At 39.7% G+C, this 19,288-nt stretch overlaps 1 protein-coding gene across 2 annotated transcripts; it reads right to left on the bottom strand.

Annotated features, from left to right (window-relative positions):
• On the bottom strand, positions 1,708-6,997 carry LOC109826660. Of its 2 annotated transcripts, XM_020393684.1 has the most exons (9): positions 6,534-6,997; positions 3,518-3,655; positions 3,372-3,440; positions 3,181-3,252; positions 3,009-3,091; positions 2,792-2,923; positions 2,433-2,646; positions 2,123-2,195; positions 1,708-2,014 (listed from the first exon to the last, which is right to left on the bottom strand). In XM_020393684.1, exons 1-8 carry the CDS (start codon positions 6,912-6,914, stop codon positions 2,142-2,144), a joined length of 1,143 nt encoding a protein of 380 aa, XP_020249273.1. In that variant the 5' UTR covers positions 6,915-6,997; the 3' UTR covers positions 1,708-2,014; positions 2,123-2,141. The 2 variants fall into 2 exon arrangements, with proteins under 2 accessions (XP_020249273.1, XP_020249279.1); XM_020393690.1 differs by lacking the exon at positions 2,123-2,195 and having other exon boundaries at positions 6,534-6,995.

Raw genomic sequence — 19,288 nt, 5'->3', positions numbered from 1 at the left:
ATGAATATGAACATGTTGGAAAAGGAATTTTTCAAATTGCTCTTACCATTTTTGGAAACTCAGAAATATTTAAAAGTGCTAAAATACATGTTTTTCAAATATGTTGTTTTTGCCATTTTAGCTCAAAACAAGTTATGAAAAATTGTGTAATCGTTTTATGGACATAATAGAAGATGTTAACATGGTTTGTATAGACCAAAACATATTTGAATGTATTTTGCATAAAAACACTTATTTTCATGAAAATTCACAAAAGTAATGTGTGTGTATATTTAAGCTTAAAGAATTAACACACATTATACAAACCCTAAACTTAATTTACCTAAGCTTGATAGACCTTCAATGAGCACGACTTGGTAAACTTACGGATGAAGCTTAAACTTGGATCTTCAACTTGAATTGCAAGGCTTCACTCCACTATTTCGCCAACCTTCGTTGGATATAATCGTTGAAAGCTCGATTCCATCCATCCTCCAACATATTTTTTGTCTAGAATACCTAATAAGAAATCATAAACACTAGACAAACAATATTAGGAATTGTTTGTAATCATCAAAACAAGATTAGAAGATGTAGGCTTATAACATGAGACCTAAACATAGCGATTACAGAGGCTATAAAGGAGGCAATTTGGCTTCAAGTACGTTTGGAGGACCTTGGTGTTTCGTAGCGATCTGTCACCATTCATTGTGATAGCACAAGTGCTATCTATTTGGCGAACAATCAGGTTTTCCATGCGAGGACGAAGAACATCGACGTTCATTATCACTTCGTTAGCGATGTTCTTAAAGATGGGGATGTGGAGCTTGTGAAGGTCCACACAAAAGATAATCCAGCTGATATGCTCGTCCTTAGCAACATGTTCGATCATTGTAGAAGCTTGTTGCTGATTCGTGCTTGTTGAGGCATGTCGAAGCCATTTGGATGAACTACAGACGGCTTGATCCCTTGGGAGAGGAGTTACGGAAGCAACTACATTGGTGCAGTCGGATTTGGAGAGACGACACATTGGTGCTTATGTTGGTGTCGGCTTAGTTTTGCGAACACTTCGCCGAGATGGAGAATTATTCAAAGAGATGCAAAACTCAGGAGAAAACGCAGCTACAGGATGTCCTCTGGTCAGTTGACCGATGCACTCTTATTGGTTGACTGATGGAGACCTATCGGTTGACCGATAAGAGTGCATCGGTCGACTGATAGCGGATACGGGCTGAAACCCTATTCCTAGCATGTTTTGGATTTGAGTTTGATGTAAATAGAAACACGTTTTCTAGGGTTAGGAGAGAGAGATTTAACGGAGAAAAAAGGTTGTTTTGAACACTTTGAGAGGGAGATTATTGTGAGGGAGTGAGATCTTTTTATTAGGGCTATTTTGAGTGTTTAAGAGAGTTGTAACCCATTGTTTTCTCCTCCATATAGTAAAATCTCTCCATCCTCTTCCCGTGGACGTAGGCAACTTGCCGAACCACGTAAATTCTCTGTGTTTGTAATTGGTTTTGGTCGTTTCATTGTGAATTGTGCTCGTGGTGTTCTTCTCGCATTGCTTACCAACTTGTTGTGGATTGAGTCCGCTTTCGCTGTACGCAACAAACACATCTCAAATTTGAACATCCTGGCCTACTATTCACTTGACATAGATTTTAATACGAACAGATAGTGTTATGTCGTTTCAGATCGCGTTGAAGACACAATTTGAAAACAGTCATATATTGTGCAATTTGTACTTCGAACTTTATATAACATCAAGTTTCTCAAAGAACGAGAATAGATACATGCGTACGAAAGGGCTGTTACACCTTGGATCAAAAATTTTCAAATTAAAAAAATGAAGAAAACTCTTCGCAGTAGAGCTGAGGATTTCCATGACTAACAATAGCTTCTGTGCTTTAGAGACATATACCTTCCCATGGTACACAACATGAGGACTTTCTATGTTCAGTATTTCTAGGAGCTCTGTAATATGTACAAATTATTCTAATGTGAAATCGTCAAGCCATATCAGCACCTCGTTCCTCTGCATAGCCAGCAAGAAGCAATGGAAATATGAATCAGAAAGGTCATATATAAGAGATCAAATAGCTAGAAAACAAACAATACCGTTCAAGAACAACTTAAAAATTACCATCACTAATTCAATACATTCAGGAATATGGATGATCAAAACTTGGAAATGACAAATTCTTTCGCTTTAGTCCCTTGAGTCAACATGAGCATGCGGATTTCAATTGGAAAGACAAAATGAGAATAAAGCAATGAAGAAATTCTAAATAATATATTAGAGAGGAGGGGAGAAAATCAAAATCTCCCATAGATGAAGCAATCTGAAACTGTACTCATATCATACGTATGCATGTAATATCAAATAATCATCTCATTCCTTTTTAAATGCAAAAAGAAAAAACAGCATGTTGATGATGAAGGAGAAACCTTACCATTATAAAGCTCCATGTCCGACCAGGATCATTATAACGAGCTAGCATACAACCGTTTTGAGGTTTCAGACCATCATTAAGTAGTGCAGAACGAAGTTCCTTCTCTTTATTACACACAAGTTCCTCATTAGTTGTCCCACTAAATTTCATTGCTGCAACAATGCATCCTTCCACTTTTCTTAATTTAACTGCCTCCGTATTAGGAGCTGGCAAACTGGATCAGATAAACTTTTATTAGAAAACAAAACTACCTCGGTTTCCTATTATTATGAGAAGAAATAGTTTCTTCTAAGTTTATGTTTAGCACCAGTGTTTCGTACATTTAGAATGGCACTGAAATGCATTACAGATTGTCTTACTTGTCCAACTCTTTGCTCAATGGTAGAACTATCTGGATTGAAACTTCTGATAGTTCATTGTCAAGAGCCTGAGTGAAGACAGGAGTTGTCATTGGAATCTTCTCTGTGGCAGAATTCTTTCCAAATATGTACCTTAAAAAAATTGATAGTTCAGCTTTTGTTAATGAAGGTGTGAGAAAAATAACCAAACAAAAAATATATATGAACAGCTACTCACCCAGTAACGTCATTAAAACCAGAAGACCCAGAGAGCTTATCTGCTTTCGTTTCAGCCACCAGAAATGGTTCATACTTCCTCACCTTTACAGTATAAAGATATTTAGAATAATCTGTCCATTTAGTTGGAGACTAACACAAGATAAGTTATGTACTCGTAACTTTTGAACAACCTCATAATTTGCAGTTCTTTTCAGTATCTGGTACTTTGGTGATTCCAAGTCTGGAGTCTTGTAGAATCGCAGCTAAAGTAGATGACAAAGGTACGCATAAGAAAACCTGGACTGTTATTTTCTTGAATATGACAAATTTCGTTTCAGCCACCAAAATTAGATGATATACTGACAATTTCCATGTAAATTACCTGCTTGAAAACATCTATGAAACCTTCCAAAGAGAAATAATCATTGTTTTGTATGGAATCCCAACGATCCTATGATGAAAAGAAGAGTAAGTATGGTAAGCGTTTAATAGCTTGCCAACAAATTCAGAGAATGAACTAGAGCTTACCATATGGCTGCAAAACTTTTGAGTCTTAGGGTTGACACCCATGATAGAGACTCCTGTGAAGACCAATTGTGGTTTCCATGGTAGAAGAACAAATGTCATGACCATTGTCCATCTTGTTGTAATTTCATACGGTCCTGTCTACAAGAAATCAATCAATTATTGCATATATCATGCAGCAAACATATTTATTTTATATATGTAAAAAAATACTGAAGCACACAATTGATGTAACAATGGAAAAAATAAGACAATCTGCCATTATTACAGTGCTAAAATTTCCTTGAAGCTGGCACGACATGAGACATGGGTTTAAGATCATGCTTGCACCAAGCTAAATATTCTTTGAAAAAAGGATGATAATCGAGTTAGAAATCACATTTTTTGCTCGATTCAAGCAGAATTCATAACAAAATTATGATTAAACTGTGAATTCCGTTCCGATAGATGTTCTAAAAGCTCAAAGAGGCAAAATATCAACCCCCGCCCAACAAAAAAAACCCCGCCGCACCCACCCACCAAAAGAATCCAAAATTTTAGAGTTAACTGGTACCGTTAAACTATTTGACCGTTATACTAAGCTTTGAAAATATTATCTGTTCATACAGTGAATCAACGCCATACTTAGATAACCATCATTCCTTCCAAAGTAATGATGAGCAAAAGAACTTTAAAAAAAATTTATCATTTTGGGTTTATGCATTTCAAATACTACAGATAAACTTGATGGAGTCGATCTTTCACGTGAGTGATAAAAATATTGAATATGAAAGGAAAGAATTTGGCTCCAAATCCTTTCGCAAGTAGCTGAACCTATGTATATAATCTAATTTGGGACACATTTGATAAGCCTCTAGCCCACATCTAAGAAGTGTCCAAGAAGTGTGGCGTTTGACATATGTATTCTCATGTTTGATGTCAATGGTGACTTTGTAATAACTTACTACAAAGAGTTACAACAAAAATACACATCAAGGCACAAATTAAATCTAAATTCTGCAGTTCTTTAGAGAATGGTATCAATAAAGTTTGTTGCCGTCACAAATTAAACTACTTAGAAAATTTATAGCAATGGGTTTTCACTCATAAAACTATGAATGTTTGATATAGTTAAATGTTGTCATTTTAATTAGGCTAAAAGGTCAATTTGGATCTTGTACTAGGGCATCATACTCAAAATGGTTCCTCTACTTTATTTTTTCTCAACTTGGCCCGTGCACTGGAACTTTATACTCAAATTGGTTCCTCTACTCTAATTTTTCTCAACTTAAACCTTGTACTAGGGCTTCATACTCAAATTGGCCTCCTACTTTGTTTGAACTTTCAACATTTTGCATTAAACTCCCAATAACATTCAACATCACATTGAACCCTCCAAGAACTTTTAAAAATCACCCTAAACCCAATAACTTTCAAAATCACACTAAATTCCCAATAAATTTTGCAGAAACCCTCAGAATTAACATCATGACGTCTGACATTGCATATGCAACCCACATCTCTCAAAAAGACAAAATACCCCTTAAATTATTAAAAAAGTCATTTGTGACCTTTTTATATTTTCAATCCTAAATATAGAAATATCTCATTATTTGTGATTCATTTTCCTCTTACTCACTCGGGTTAGGGTCATGAACCCTAATTTTTTTCTTTTGCTAAAATTTGCATTCAAAATGCATTTTTATGTTGTTATTTGGTTCTAATTTATGGGCTTATCTGCAAAATACAAAAACTTATTGAGGAATTTCAGCAATTCTTAAATTTATTGGGCGTTTAGTGTGATTTGGAAGTTATTGGGGGGTTTAGTGTGATTTTGAAAGTTATGGGGTGTAGGGAGATTTTTGAAAGTTCTTGGAGGATTTAGTGTAATGTTGAGAGTTATTGGGAGTTTACAGCAAAATGCTAACAGTTAAAATAAAGTAGGGGGCCAATTTGAGTATGAAGCCCTAGTATAGGGTTAAGTTGAGAAAAAAATAGACTACAGCGACCAATTTGAGTATAAAGCTCCAGTACAGGAAAAGTTAAGAAAAATAAAGTATGGGAACCAATATGAGTATGAAGCACTATTACAAGGACCAAATTGGCCTTTAATTTCTCCCTTTCAATTAATCACTTCTTTTAAGACAAATAGGGACCTTAGCCCATATTATAAGTGAAATAGTAAGATTCAAAAAATGGATGCAGAGACATAGCTTTGAAACCAAGAGATGTACAAGAAGAAGAAAGTCACATTTGCTTATCAGAATGCAAGAACCAAAATTATGCTGCAGCACTGGATCATCCATGAAAGATCTAATTCTGCTCTTTCTAACTTAACCAAAAGACCATGATCACTGCAGAATTTTGCTAGTCATGATATAAGTTATTGAACATTGAATTATGTCCATTATGATTAAAACTACTTGTTTAGTGGTTTTTCAAATGTATAAGCCAAGTCACAGAATACTTCTTTCCCACGGAACTCAAATATATGCTAAATGTTTGCAAAGACAATGGCAGCGATTGATCAAGTGTAAATCTACTCCTCTACGCTTAAAGAGGAACCCAAAGAATTACTGTTTTATACTATAGTAATGCTACACTAAATACTGTAGCATGAACAGTTAATCAAATCTGGTTCTCTACACTCGAAGTTCATACTATATTTTTTACTGTAGTGTAAACAGTAAATTAAATCTGTTCTTCCACAGTTAAAGTTAATATTTATTCTATAGTAATTTACTGTATCACAAACAATTAAGCAAATCAAATGTATTAAAACCCAAATCCTTCTTTAAGTATAGAGAAGTAGATATGATTTCTAAATCAAATGTATTAAAATTTGGATCCTTCTTTAAGTTAAATATAGAGAAGCAGATATAATTTCTAATTTTAAGTATGCAATAATTAAATCAAATGTATTAAAACTTAGAGAGAAGTAAGTTTAAAATACAGTGCTAAAAAAATAGGGGTTGTTGGCCGTGGGTGGAATCTACGAGTATCACATGTTTCCTTCTCTCTCTGAGCCAAGGAAAATCACCTGCCTGACACTGTGAAGCTCGAACTTCGGATCAAACAGACCCTTCAACAGCCGAATGTTGAACAGATAGCCACCAATTGTGTCATGCTTCGTGATGGGATCCCGGAAGTTGACCCGATCGTCGTACATCGAGGGGTCGATCCCCTGGTCATCGAAGAGGTGAGGGAGGTCGTCGTACAAGAAATCCACAAGCCCTTTCAATTTGAGGTCTTGCCCTTGGCTCTGGCATTGCTCAGCTAAGCTGCTCTTCAGTGCCCGATTCTTGTTTCGGTCTTTGGTGAGGAGGAGGCAGGTGGGTTTCCGGAGAGAGGGGAGACAGAGGGGGGTTTGGCGGCGGAGGAGGTGGTGGTGGAAGTGGAGGGAGGAGGTGGTGACCGCCATCAAGGTGCTTGGGTGTTGTTTTTTTTTTGGTACTGAATGAATTGTGGTCGTTGGTGATTGGTATCAGTTTGTTATCTTGTATCTACCGTAGCCATAAGAAATAATAATGGACAGGGTTATTTAGAGCAAGTGCAACAATGTCCTAGTAGGAAGCTCTTGTTGGAGTGCTCTCAAGCATGGGGCCCACTTAAGAGCTTCCTACTAGGAGAAATATTCCAACAAACTCCTAACTAGGAGTTCAAATATTATTTAAAAAATTCATTCTCCTAAAAATAACATTTTACAAATATATTTTAAAACAACAAATCTAATAAAAAAATAGTTTTTAATGAGCGCCCACCCCTTAGGAGCTCCCAAGTGCTCCACAAATTTGTGGAGCTCTTAGGAGCTCCATGGTGGGCCCCACCGCCAACTAGGACTTAGGAGCTTTCTTGAGAGCTTGTTGGAAGGTCTTGGGAGCTTTTCCTTGCCACATAGGACTTAGGAGCCCTCTTGGGAGGCTGCTGCACTTGCGCTTAGATAGTAGTCCCACGTATCTTCAAAAAATTTACTTTTTAGTCCTTCAAATCGTGAGAGGCCGAAGGAAAGAACTCATAAGCGCCCCTAGTTTGACTTAAGTTTCCATTAAGCCCTCAAACTATTATTTCATTCCACTAGGTCCTTATCACTTTTGCTTTGGTTCTATTTAGCCCATATCATGGTTCAACACCCCAATCATGCACCACCAATATTATAATTTCAGCAAGGGCAAACTTTAAATTATTGAAATCAATATCAATGAAATTATTCATAATTCTTCTACATTTCTTATCTTTTAACATCAACATGGCATTAGAGCGCTAACGATCTGAATCACTTTTTGGCTTCAGATATTTTGCTTAGATTTTTTTCTCAATTGCCGTCAAAGAGGTAGTATGACTATTTTTTTAGAGCTACATTGCGGTCAAGCTTACACGTGCTCAGAATCAAAATGTAAAGCACTAATAATAAAATCAAGAGGATCTTCAAGCCATATCTGAGTTGCTGAGAACATCCTAGCCTTTCGATCAAGCTTATGTGTCACAATATTTCCAATTCAACGCACCATATTAAAACTGCATAGCTCAAGCATATCACATTGGATCCTCGCACATCTGACTATCACTTCATGGCCATTTGAGATGTGGGGAATGGACATTATCGGGCCAATTAGCCCACCATCCACTAAAGACCATAGATTCATTCTGGCCATCACCGATTACTTCTCCAAGTGAGCCGAAGTCATCTCGCTCAATTACATCAAGACTTCCAATGTGGTCAAATTCCTAAAACACTACGTCATTTACTGATTTTGATGTCCCTGGGAGGATTGTCCATGACAATGACCGCAATTCATCAGTCTGTCATTCTTCAAATTGTGTGACAAATATAGAATCTAAGATGTGACTTTTACGACATATAATTTGATTGCTAATGGTCTAGCCAAAGCATTCAACAAGACCATCATCAATCTTCTCAAGGAGTTCATCTCTTCCAACAAATGAGATTAGGATGAGAAACTTAGAGAGTATCTTTGGGCTTATCAAATAACAGTCCGCCTCCCATAAGCGCTACGCCCTTCTCCTTGGTATACAGATGTGAAGTGGTAGTACCACTAAAGATTCAAATTATGTCATTGAGAATCGTGCTCATAGACAAAATGATGATAGAAGAACACCATCAGAAGCAGCTTCAAAAACTAGAGACACTGAATGAGTTGAGACTAAAAGCTCAACAACGAATCAAGATATATCAATCTCGGATATCAAGAGCATTCAATAGGAGAGTCAAAGAATGATCAGTTAGAGAAGAAGACTTGGTCTTAGCTGTTCGTCAACCCATGGTCATGACACATAAGACCAAATGCAAATTTTAACCCAAATGGAAACGTCCATTTATATTAGAGGTAGTCTATTCAAATGGGGTATACCACCTGATCGATCCGAATAGTAACAGGCTTTGGCACCAATGAACGAAAAATTTATTGAGAAACATTACCTTTGAATTGAGCCTTTTCATATTCCCACAGAGATATCAGTCATGTTTGAGTTTTTACCTCTGACCACAGAATGAATTCCTAATCAAAACTATCATAACTTAATCTCAACAAAATCTCCCAGCAAGTTATCAAGTTAGCACTACACCTCTATGTAACATTGGGAATTCCTTTCCACTATCATATTAACATTACACCTCTAAACAGTTTGCGAATCTTCGGATCTAACCAGTTAAACCACACCTTTATCGGTCCCTCTTCCAAAATGGATCATCTAACATTATACTCTTCAATTTATTATACAGTTAAGTTAATATTATACTTCTAAATAGTAGTTGTCCCTTAGACTTCCTTGAATCCGACCAGTTAACACTATACCTCTATCGATTGTTCTATTTGATACGTTAACACTACATCTCTGTCAAATTTCTCAATACTAATATATTAACATCACACCTCTAAATAGTAATAAATCTACAAACCTAATACATTCACACTACACCTCTATTAGTGTGGCTCCATTGACGGGTTAACACTACACAGTCTACACCTCTGTCGACTCCTCTTTGGCGAGTTGAACCTTATAACTCAGCCATTTTCCCCTCAGAGTTATTATCAATTCTAAACTTTATACCATATGTTAACATTACACCTTTATCGTTCAACTCTGAAAATCAAAAGTAAAGTTCTTTATTGCTAAAAGAGCAAAGTTATTACAAAAGTAAAAAAGCAACATGGAGATAAGCCAAAAATTACGGGTGTCACAAAGACCTGATGTGCTCAACACACTTGGTATTCTTACCTCATGCACATCAAGGGTGACCTTCAAAGCTTGCTCCCTTAAAGGTTCTGGATCAGCTGGAATTGCTTGGGTGTTAATAGCATCCAATCGGGCTCGCTCACTTTAAACGCTCCACTCTATGAGCCCACTCGGCGGCCAACTCTACAGACTTAGCCTCGAGATCCTCTTTTTGTTTTTTCTCTGTCTCCAATTTGGCTTGCGCTTCAGCTTTGATAGCCTTAGCCACGTTAATGGTGGCCTTCTTTTCGAAGATGGCATTGGTTATTTTAGAATTCTCACCATCAATTGCAGCAAGGCAAGTGGTTAAGTCCTAATTGGCTATCTAACTTCTTCCTCCTCCTTGTGGACGTACGGTCTCCTAAAGCCTACGACACTTTACCATCAGGCAATGCAACTCAAGCCACAACAGCAGTGACATCGGCCTCATGAAGAATCTACAACTCTAGAAACTGGAGTTCAGGTTAGTCGATCATTCTCTTGTAAGGCTCAGCACGTTCAACTCTGGCAGCTGACTCAAGGATGTCGAGCTAACTCTGTAACAAATGCTTAGTGTAGGAAGATAGGCCTTTACTGGCAGCCAGAGCACTCTTGACACTCTGGCTAAACATATTCATCATGCTTTCAGCCAAGATCTAGATCTCCGACTTGGCTAAATCATCAGAGTCTGGAGATAAAGAAATTTCTACCTGCCTTAATGAGCCTTCTTTAGTTGTAACAGCCAAAGCCTCAGTCATGACAGGATGTGTAATTAATGTTGTCTGGAGTTAATCCCTGCTTGACATGAAGAACTGAGCAAGTGAAGCTAACATGCTCAAAATATCAATGAGCATAGAAGAAGTCGGAGTCATCATGACTAAAGGCTTAGAATGTCGTAAAACCAATGTTGTTGTCATAGCTATGATTGCAGGCTCATTGCTAATAGCGGTAACATCGGTTTTTGGTTCGGCAAGCTTCTCTGCCATCACTGTAGGTCCACTCTCAACTTGAGGCTTGGATTTTGGCTTAAACCCCATCTCATCTCCTTGGGGAAATAGAGAAATTGATACATCTCCATCAGATTTGGATGAGTCTTCAACATAGACCAGATGCCTAGTAACGGACTCGGCAATGGGAGAAAGTGTGGTCATTGTGGTACTAACTTCTAGTTCAAGTTCAATATCTACAAAAGGAAAGAGATGAAGTGCCAATTGTCAAGTTGAAATGGCTACATCATCCTTGTGAATGAAATCATACCCGAGATGTAAGAAGATCTGTTAACAACATCTTCTCAAGCGGATTCATCAAGGTCGGTGATGTAAGCATCGGTATCATAGTCGATCCTCTCTTCCCGCTCAAAATCCATTCAATCGACTCATATAGATTCCTTATCTGCAAGCAAGTAGAATGCATCATTAGAGCGCATATTCATTGAATTAAAATGACGATAAATAAGGAAATTTACCTGAAGCAGCCATATACTTGGCCACTGGTTCATGTGCTGAAGCCTCAGAAGATTTCTCTTTTGTCAGAGACTTCTCCTTCATTGGCAACTCCAAGCATTGACATTTGGGTGTTTCTTAGGGGAGCTAATATTGTCATGATCTCTTCCCATGGGTATCTCCACCCACCACTCCCGTATGGGCCATCTGCTCCCGTATGGGCCATCTACTCCCGTATGCTAATACGATAGGTTTACACCATTGTGACTTCTTGATGGGCGTATGAATCATTATCATCCTCATATAGCTCTACCTCTACAAGATATTCATAGAGTTCAAGCACTTTACTTTTGGATCTCTTCCTTGAAGCTTCCTTGTACTTTCGAATGATCCACCATGCTCCGGTCATGTTTATCTTAAAGTGTAGACTCGGAACATTCACCGCGTTGTACTATAAACCCTAAAGTCAGGTAGCAGCTAGGGGTTTGTCATGGTAAGATGAACTTGGCTCTGGTACTCCTAGCAGCAAAGTGGTACCAAGTGTGGGCTCAGTCCACGAGACTCCTAGAGTATAGAAACCTTTCATTTGGTTACCAAATAAAGCTAATTATACCCAAACCACGATGCCAAATAGCAAGGAATATATGATTTAATGTAGCACTCTATCCCATTTAGGTAAGTGACGAGCTACCTGGGTCTAATATTAACCAACTAGTTAAAGCAACCACTGGTTAAGCAAGTGAACCCCTCAGGTCAAGGACTATCTTAAAATTCATCACCGAACTTGGTCCTGGTGATATCTGGGAAGCAAGAATAGAGGCGATAGTGATCTTTGTTGTGCACAATTTAAGGATCCCCATAGCATACTTGACCATCCACATTGAGGACTCTCATTGCTATAACAATGTAACCCCTTCTTCATGCCTTGTGGTGGCTAACATGAGTGAAGAATGATGGAGTGTATACCACACCGTCAGATAAGTGTATGGTAGCTCTACACTAGGATTCAGTAATTCTTCTCTCAGGCAATAACCCTACTAGTTTATATATTTTATCACCTACTCCCTCAATCCATAATTAGTGTAGCTGATCATGGCTAGGAACAATTCCAAATTGTGCCCATGAGTGAGCTAAACTGCCGGATACAATGCCTTGATGGAGATACAGTCCTTTGACTAAGATATAATGATACATTCCTTCAGGCAGATTGAAAGGAAGCTTATGAGCAAAGCTTGGGTAGATATAGGCTCTTCAGTCTGGTGGTGGAAGCTTACGAACTTATCTCTCGCTTTAAACTCACACTCGTCTGAGATAGGAGTGTGGATCAACATACCATGCTTGAATATTCTATTCTCCTCCTCAAGACTAGTACTGAGTGGAATGGGCTCCATGTTCTTGAAGAGGTACTCTACCCAAGGCACGCTAGCAATACGTGGACCATGTGATCAACTCACAATCGTCTAGTGGAAGATTTCGAAGTGATAGACGAACTCTCGAAACTTCTCACTAACATGAGCATAATGCGCCATACTCTCCAATTCTTTGTTCGTAGGGAAAAACTCTTCATAAATGATTCTCCCATTGGTAGCTAAGACACTTCAAACATCTTGTGCAGTGCAATCTTCATCTCTCTCTCCAAAGTAAAGAAGCTGTTAGCATTAGTGTTATACAACTCAAGAATACAGTATAACACACGTGCACAAATCTTAACCCCGTACTGAGAAGCCCGACACAGAATAAAGCCCCAACTCTATCAATCGATGCTCAAAGGTAGTAAGGGCAAACTCAAGCAACCCGGCACACCACTTCGAGTCAGTAGACCTAATCCATCCAAAGAACCTACCATCCTCCTCTATATATTGCCCAATTTTGGCAAACTGGTCAACAAACATATTTGGGACCATATGAACCTCATTTGCAAGAGCATCCTCTTCAACAGAGCCCGGATGAAGACTGACAATGCTGAGGTCAAAGTGCCCCTCATTGCGGAAGCCTCCTTCATGCTTCAAGCTGCATACCATCACGCTATCCTGCTTTTTGATGATGGAGAAATGCTTTGAATGAGGAACGGCAAGATGTTGCAAAAATATGAGCGACACATATCGTTCCATTACCGGCAAATAGAAACGACTATCTCCTTGAGCATAATATCATTGCTCCTTTTCAAGTCGAAATTGGAGATACCCACTGGATTGCCATTGCTAAAAAATAACTACGGTTTTCCTGATTGATCCTCCTTAGGAATAGAGAACTTGGTATATGTAATAAGTTCTCTCAAAATAGCTATATTTCCAAAGCAGATTGTGGTCTATCTAATTTTAGATGCTTTCTTCAAAGAATAGAGGAACATTGCCTCTAAAGACGTGTAGTGTCAATTGATCTTGCATTCCATTATGACCAAAATGATTATGTCGGCTGAAAGGAGTATCCAGCATAATAGAGAAAACAAGTTAGAAGACTCGACTCCAAAATTAACTAAGTGTTGGGTATTCTCTACCTCAAGACTAGTACTAGGTAGAATAGGCTCCATATTCTTAAAGAGTTTCTCTATCTAAGGTACGCTAGCGATGTGTGGACCATATGATGCATTCACAACTGTTTAGTGGTAGATGTGGAAGTGGCAGATCAGCAGCCAAAACATCTTACCAACATAAGCATAATGCACCATACTCCCCAACTTTTCATTCATAGGGAAGAACTCATCATATGTCGTTCTCCCATTGGTTGTCAAGACACTTCTCATGCAGCGCAATCCTAATCTCCCCTATTGTAGGAATTGCACACTGGTGCACAGATCTAAAATCCATACTGAGAAGCCGGCATTGTATAATAAATATCCAACTCTATCAATCGATGCTCAAAGGCGGTAAGGGTGAAGTCAACCAACCTGGCCAACCACTTTGAGTCAATAGACCTAATTCGTCCAAGGAACCTAGCATCCTCCTCTAGATATTACCCATTGAAATTGGCAAATTGGTCACCGAACACATTTGGGACCCTAGGAACCTCATTTGCTGGAGTGTCCTCTTTGACGGAGCCCAGACAAAGACCAACAGTGCTTAGACCAAAGTGCCCCTCCTTAGGGAAGTCTCCTTCATGCTTCAAGCTGCCCACCATCGTGCTATCCTATTTTTTATGATGTAGAAATGCATTGAATGAGGAACTACAAGGTGTTGCAAAAACATGAATGATATGTGTCGTTCCATCGCTGGCAAGTAGAAACGACTATCTCCTTTTGATACTGGTGTATCTTCTCTTCGGGAGCTTAGCGATCCTCATGAGAGCTTGAGGATAGATGATTCTCATGATAGCATGAGAATAGGGGTGTAAAATAGTACAGTGGAACACAGGTAGAAGCGTGAAACGAGACGACGAGCAGCAGATTCGAAGAATCCAGTTTTCAGCTCGTGAGTCGACTCATACATGAACATGAGTCGACTCATCAGGTTGAGTCGACTCATGACTGTCATGAGTCGACTCACAAAACCCAGCCTTTTGTCAAAAGTTTCTGCTCGGTCGACTCATCAGTTTATGAGTCGACTCATCAGTCATGAGTCGACTCTGTCAAAAGTTTCTGCTCGGTCGACTCATCAGTTTATGAGTCGACTCATCAGTCATGAGTCGACTCATCTGCAGTTTTGAGTCGACTCATCGACGGTTTTCTGGTTTGGTTGGGTTTTTGTTCACACGAATTCCTGTTGGTTTTGGGCTTAGTTATTTACCAGATTGCCATCCACGTTTGTACACCTATATAAAAGATTGTTTTAGGGTTTCTAAGCAATCAGAAATCAGAGGTAATTAAGAGAGATTCTAATCATTGTATTAGAGTTTAGAGAGGATTGAGAGGTTGTTCTCGATTCTAGTGAGATTGTGAGGGAGAGATTTATAATAATTGATTCTTCATAATCTAGAGAAGGTATTTTCTTTCGCCATACTGAATTGTTCTTGTGTTTTAGTTATCTTCTTCTCAACCCACCTTTTGGTAATTCCGCGACCAAAGGGTGCTCGTACGGCGACTCGTATCAAGTTGGTATCAGAGCGATCAGATCCTGCGAAGGGGGCATCCTGTGTATGGTCCTGACTCGATCGCAATACAAGAAGCTTGGAGAGATCCTTATTTCATTGGAAGGAGTCCAGGTTTTAAGGAGGAAGAAGATGGCTGAAGGAGACAATTTCACGAGGATTGATGCATTGGAGAAGCAGATCGAGATGATAGGTTCGACTCTCACACAACTCATCAGTCTTATCCATGGAGGTGGCAAACAAGGTGAATCTTCTTCGAAGAAAATTGTTGAGTCTGATGTGGAAAGAGTAGATTCAGAAAATTGTTGAGTCTGATGTGGAAAGAGTAGATTCAGATTCCGACAAGGAGGAGGAGACCGTTAAGGCTGTATTGCATCAAGGGGGTAAGAATTCTTATCAGAACCTGAAGATTGATTTTAAGGTAGAGATTCCTGTTTATGATGAGAGTGTTGACGTCGAGAGGCTTGATGACTAGATCGAGCGGATGGAGATGTATTTTACTCTTTATGGCTATTCGTCAAATGAAAATATTGTGTTCGCGACTTTGAAGCTTTTACGACACGCGTTGACGTGGTGAAAATCCTACTACAAGCAGGAGAAGAAGGCGGTGTCGTGGAAAAAGTTTAAGGAGTTACTGAGGAAACAGTTCTACCCGGTGGGATTCCTTGAAGAGAGTTGGTACAAGTGGTACGGCTTGCGCCAAAGGGTCAATCAAACCGTTCAAGAATACACCACAGAGTTCCAGCAGCAGGTGATCGTCCTCAACATTGCGACAGAGGAATATTCCGTGTTTATAAAGTATATGACGGGATTCATTGATTACATCCGAAAGGAGATGAAGCTATTCACGGTGGAATCAATGTAGAGGCAAGCGTGAAGGCTATTGCCCTTGAGGGCAAGAAAAAGAAGAGCAACGAGGCTAAGAGAGACTCCAAACAGACGGGAGGCGAGTCTAGTATTTCTCAATCTAAGGAGGAGAAGAAGAAGGGTGATCCAGGGAAGGTAGGGCTAATTTGTAGTTACTGCAAGAAGACAGGGCACACAGCTGATCGGTGCTGGGATAAGTATCCTCATCTCAAGCCAAGAGGGTTGAAGAAAAAGGAGGAGAAAAAGGCATACATGGTAGCTCAATGTCCGAAAGAAGTCCCGGGGATGACAGAGCCCAATAACAGTCTCAACCTTATGGCGGTGGGGAAGCAGACCACGAAAGAGGACGACGACCCGAGAGAGCAACTCTTTGTTCTTAAGTTGCAAGTGAAGACCAGTTTGGTTGATGTCATTGTTGATTTAGGCAGCGAGAAGAATTTCATATCGGAGGCATTGGTTCAGAAGCTGGGTCTGAAGACGGTCAAGCATCCGAAGCCCTATCCATTGGGGTGGATTCAGAAGGAGGAGAAACTGAGTGTAGTTGATCAATGCACTGTCAGATTTGCACACCACGAGTCGTATATTGACGAGGTCACGTGCGACGTCGTTCCATTGGATGTTTGTCACTTATGGGATAGATATGCGATCTACGAGAGGCGGGCTCAGAAGTACACCTTCACTAAGGATGGTGAAAAGTTCATATTTCGTTCGGCATCTCTTCCGAGGGAGACAAGCTTGGGGACGGTGACGCGAGCAAAGAGATTAGTGAATGTAAGCAAGAAGTTTGTCTCGCTGTGCATTAGACTTCCAGAAAAGCCATCGATAAAGGATTGCAACTTGGAGCGAAAGGTGATTACGACGAGACGCGGGATGGATGAGATGTTTCCGATCGGACGTCGAGACCAGGTTCCTAGCAGGGCCAGATGGTGCAGAAAAGATGGAGGAGCTCGAGAGTTTTCTCAGCAAAAGTTCTAACTTGAACGGGACTTCAAGTTCCTAAAGAGGGGACCCATGATACGGGTGTATCTTCTCTTCGGGAGCTTAGCGATCCTCATGGGAGCTTGAGGATAGATGATTCTCATGATAGCATGAGAATAGGGGTGTTTGTCGGAAATTTTGTAATAAGAAAATGAATGAAAGAATTACGATTGACTTTATTCTCTCTAACTGTTTAGAAAAAGAATGATTACAACTCTCTCTATTCTCGATTACAATTTGAATTCCTGATTACAAAAGAGAAGAGAATGATCTGGATTCTCTCCTTTGTTTAATTCTGGGTTCTTCACGGTGGCGATGAGATGCCTCCCTCGAATGCTTGCGTCGAGTTTGCTTCTCGTTGACGATCCGAATATCTATGCTCACTGGAACAGTAGTCTTGTCTGGTTGATAACTCTTGATGAGTTTCGTGATTCAGAACAAACAATAAACTCTAGTAATAGAGTTGTTCAAACCGAAAATAATTCGGTTAATAAGCCAAATATCGACGGTTTAGAGCTCCTCCGTTTATTGATTTCCCAGACTGTGTAAGGATTCAATCCTCTTTTTCTGATTCTAGGAAATCTGATCGAAAGATCCTCTCCAAGTAATCTAAATCCAATCTCCAAAAATCCGCCCCTCGATCCGATTATCAAAAATCCGATCCTTAACTCTGTTGAGTTTGTTGATATTTATAGGGGGATTAAGGGTGTAACTGCCCCCATAATCCGCGCCTAAATGGGGGTTTAGTTACCCCATTAATCGGGTGTAACAACCCACATAAACCACTCCCTATATCGTAGGTAGAGAACAGCTTCAAAGTTGTTACGATCACGTTTGAATGAGTCAGAGCCTTGACTTGCGTTCTGGCGGTGATTGGAAAGAGCTGATGTGACGAGCTGTGTCGTGCAGCGATAGAGCTGCGTTGGCAGCGATTGATGAGCTGCGTTGGCAGCGATTGATGAACTGCATTTGGCCGCGGTTGATAAGTTGTGTTGGGCAGCGATGGAGCTGTGTTCGAGCTGTTTGTTGAAGCTGCGTTCGAGCTGTTTGTTGAAGCTACGTTCGAGCTGATTGTTGAATCTGCGTTCGAGCTGTTTGTTGAAGCTGCGTTCGAGCTGTTTGTTGAAGCTGCGTTCGAGCTGTTTGTTGAAGCTGCGTTCGAGCTGATTGTTGAAGCTGCGTTCAGGTTTCTCTGTCTTTATATATGGATGACACCAATGACCAGTAAAGGAGGTCTTATTCAAGCCATAACGCTCTATCAACTGCAAGTCACGATCTCCACTAAAATTTCTTTGCATGATTTAACCATGTGCTCCTCAGTGTGTCAAATATCATTACACTGCTCATCAACACCTCTAATAGTTGCTAATATAATATTAGTTATGTTGTTGTCACAGCCATCAAGATCAATCATCTCATATAAGCAGCTGTATTTTTGTTTGCAGCGGTCGAAGCTGCGTAGGTAATCAAATTGGTGTTGTGTCTTGAAGATGGTACGTAGGGAGGACTTCCACGTCATGGTTTGAAGAGATCGTCGATTTGTAATCTCTTTCTATCAGAGTGTTGCTAAAGATAGCCTTCTGGAAGTCATCAGATTGTGACTTCTATCATCGGTGTTTGATGGGGAATTAGCTATCTTTTTTAGACAGCCTACAGAACCCCCTCCAAAGTTTTCGAAAGTTCGCGGTTGACTAGGACGAATTTTCGAAACACTTTGGAACCCAAAATTTTTGTTGATCAAATGTATCTTATCGCAGATGGAGTGGAGCATCTTTGTTGACTTCTTCATTCTCTTTTGGTTCATCCGTAATGATTTGGGCTTTAGCTTGTTTGACTAGTTTCATCATCTTCAGGGGAGTTGGACATTTCTAGGCTTAAGACAGATTTATTGCCATAGACGGAGAGAGCCACGAGCCTGTATAAGAAGGACTTTATCCCCAGCTTAGTCAGAAGGATGGCCTCGGAGGGATTTACTTCATCTTCTTTCTCGATCAGCTTATCTGGGGTTATTGCTTGGAATATTAACCCCTTTAAAAGGGTTAATTATGTGATAGGCTGAGGTTGGTCACCAGAACGCATGTCTAAATTATGCGTTCTGCTGTTTAAACGTGAGGGTGCGTTCGGAAATCAAAACCCCCTTTTTTTTTGAAAACGCGAGAATCACATTTCGGGTGAGATTTGCCTAAAATCCCGCTCTGATTTGACAGCTACAGCTGTTTATAAATGGGCCACTGAGGTCAAATCAAAAGGTCATTCGACTTTTCCCCCTTTT

This window comes from Asparagus officinalis, chromosome 1 (genome assembly GCF_001876935.1).
Source record: "Asparagus officinalis chromosome 1, Aspof.V1, whole genome shotgun sequence".
NCBI lineage: Eukaryota > Viridiplantae > Streptophyta > Magnoliopsida > Asparagales > Asparagaceae > Asparagus > Asparagus officinalis.
Note: the sequence above shows the minus strand (reverse complement) of the source record. Positions and strands in the feature narration are given on the sequence as shown.

Coding starts and splice junctions, on each gene's coding strand:
- LOC109826660 (XM_020393684.1), bottom strand. CDS start 6,914: ATGGCGGTCACCACCTCCTCCCTCCACTTCCACCACCACCTCCTCCGC. Junction 3,092..3,180: donor AAAGAACTGCAAATTATGAG/GTTGTTCAAAAG, acceptor TATACTGTAAAG/GTGAGGAAGTATGAACCATT. Junction 2,196..2,432: donor GGACATGGAGCTTTATAATG/GTAAGGTTTCTC, acceptor TGTTGACTCAAG/GGACTAAAGCGAAAGAATTT.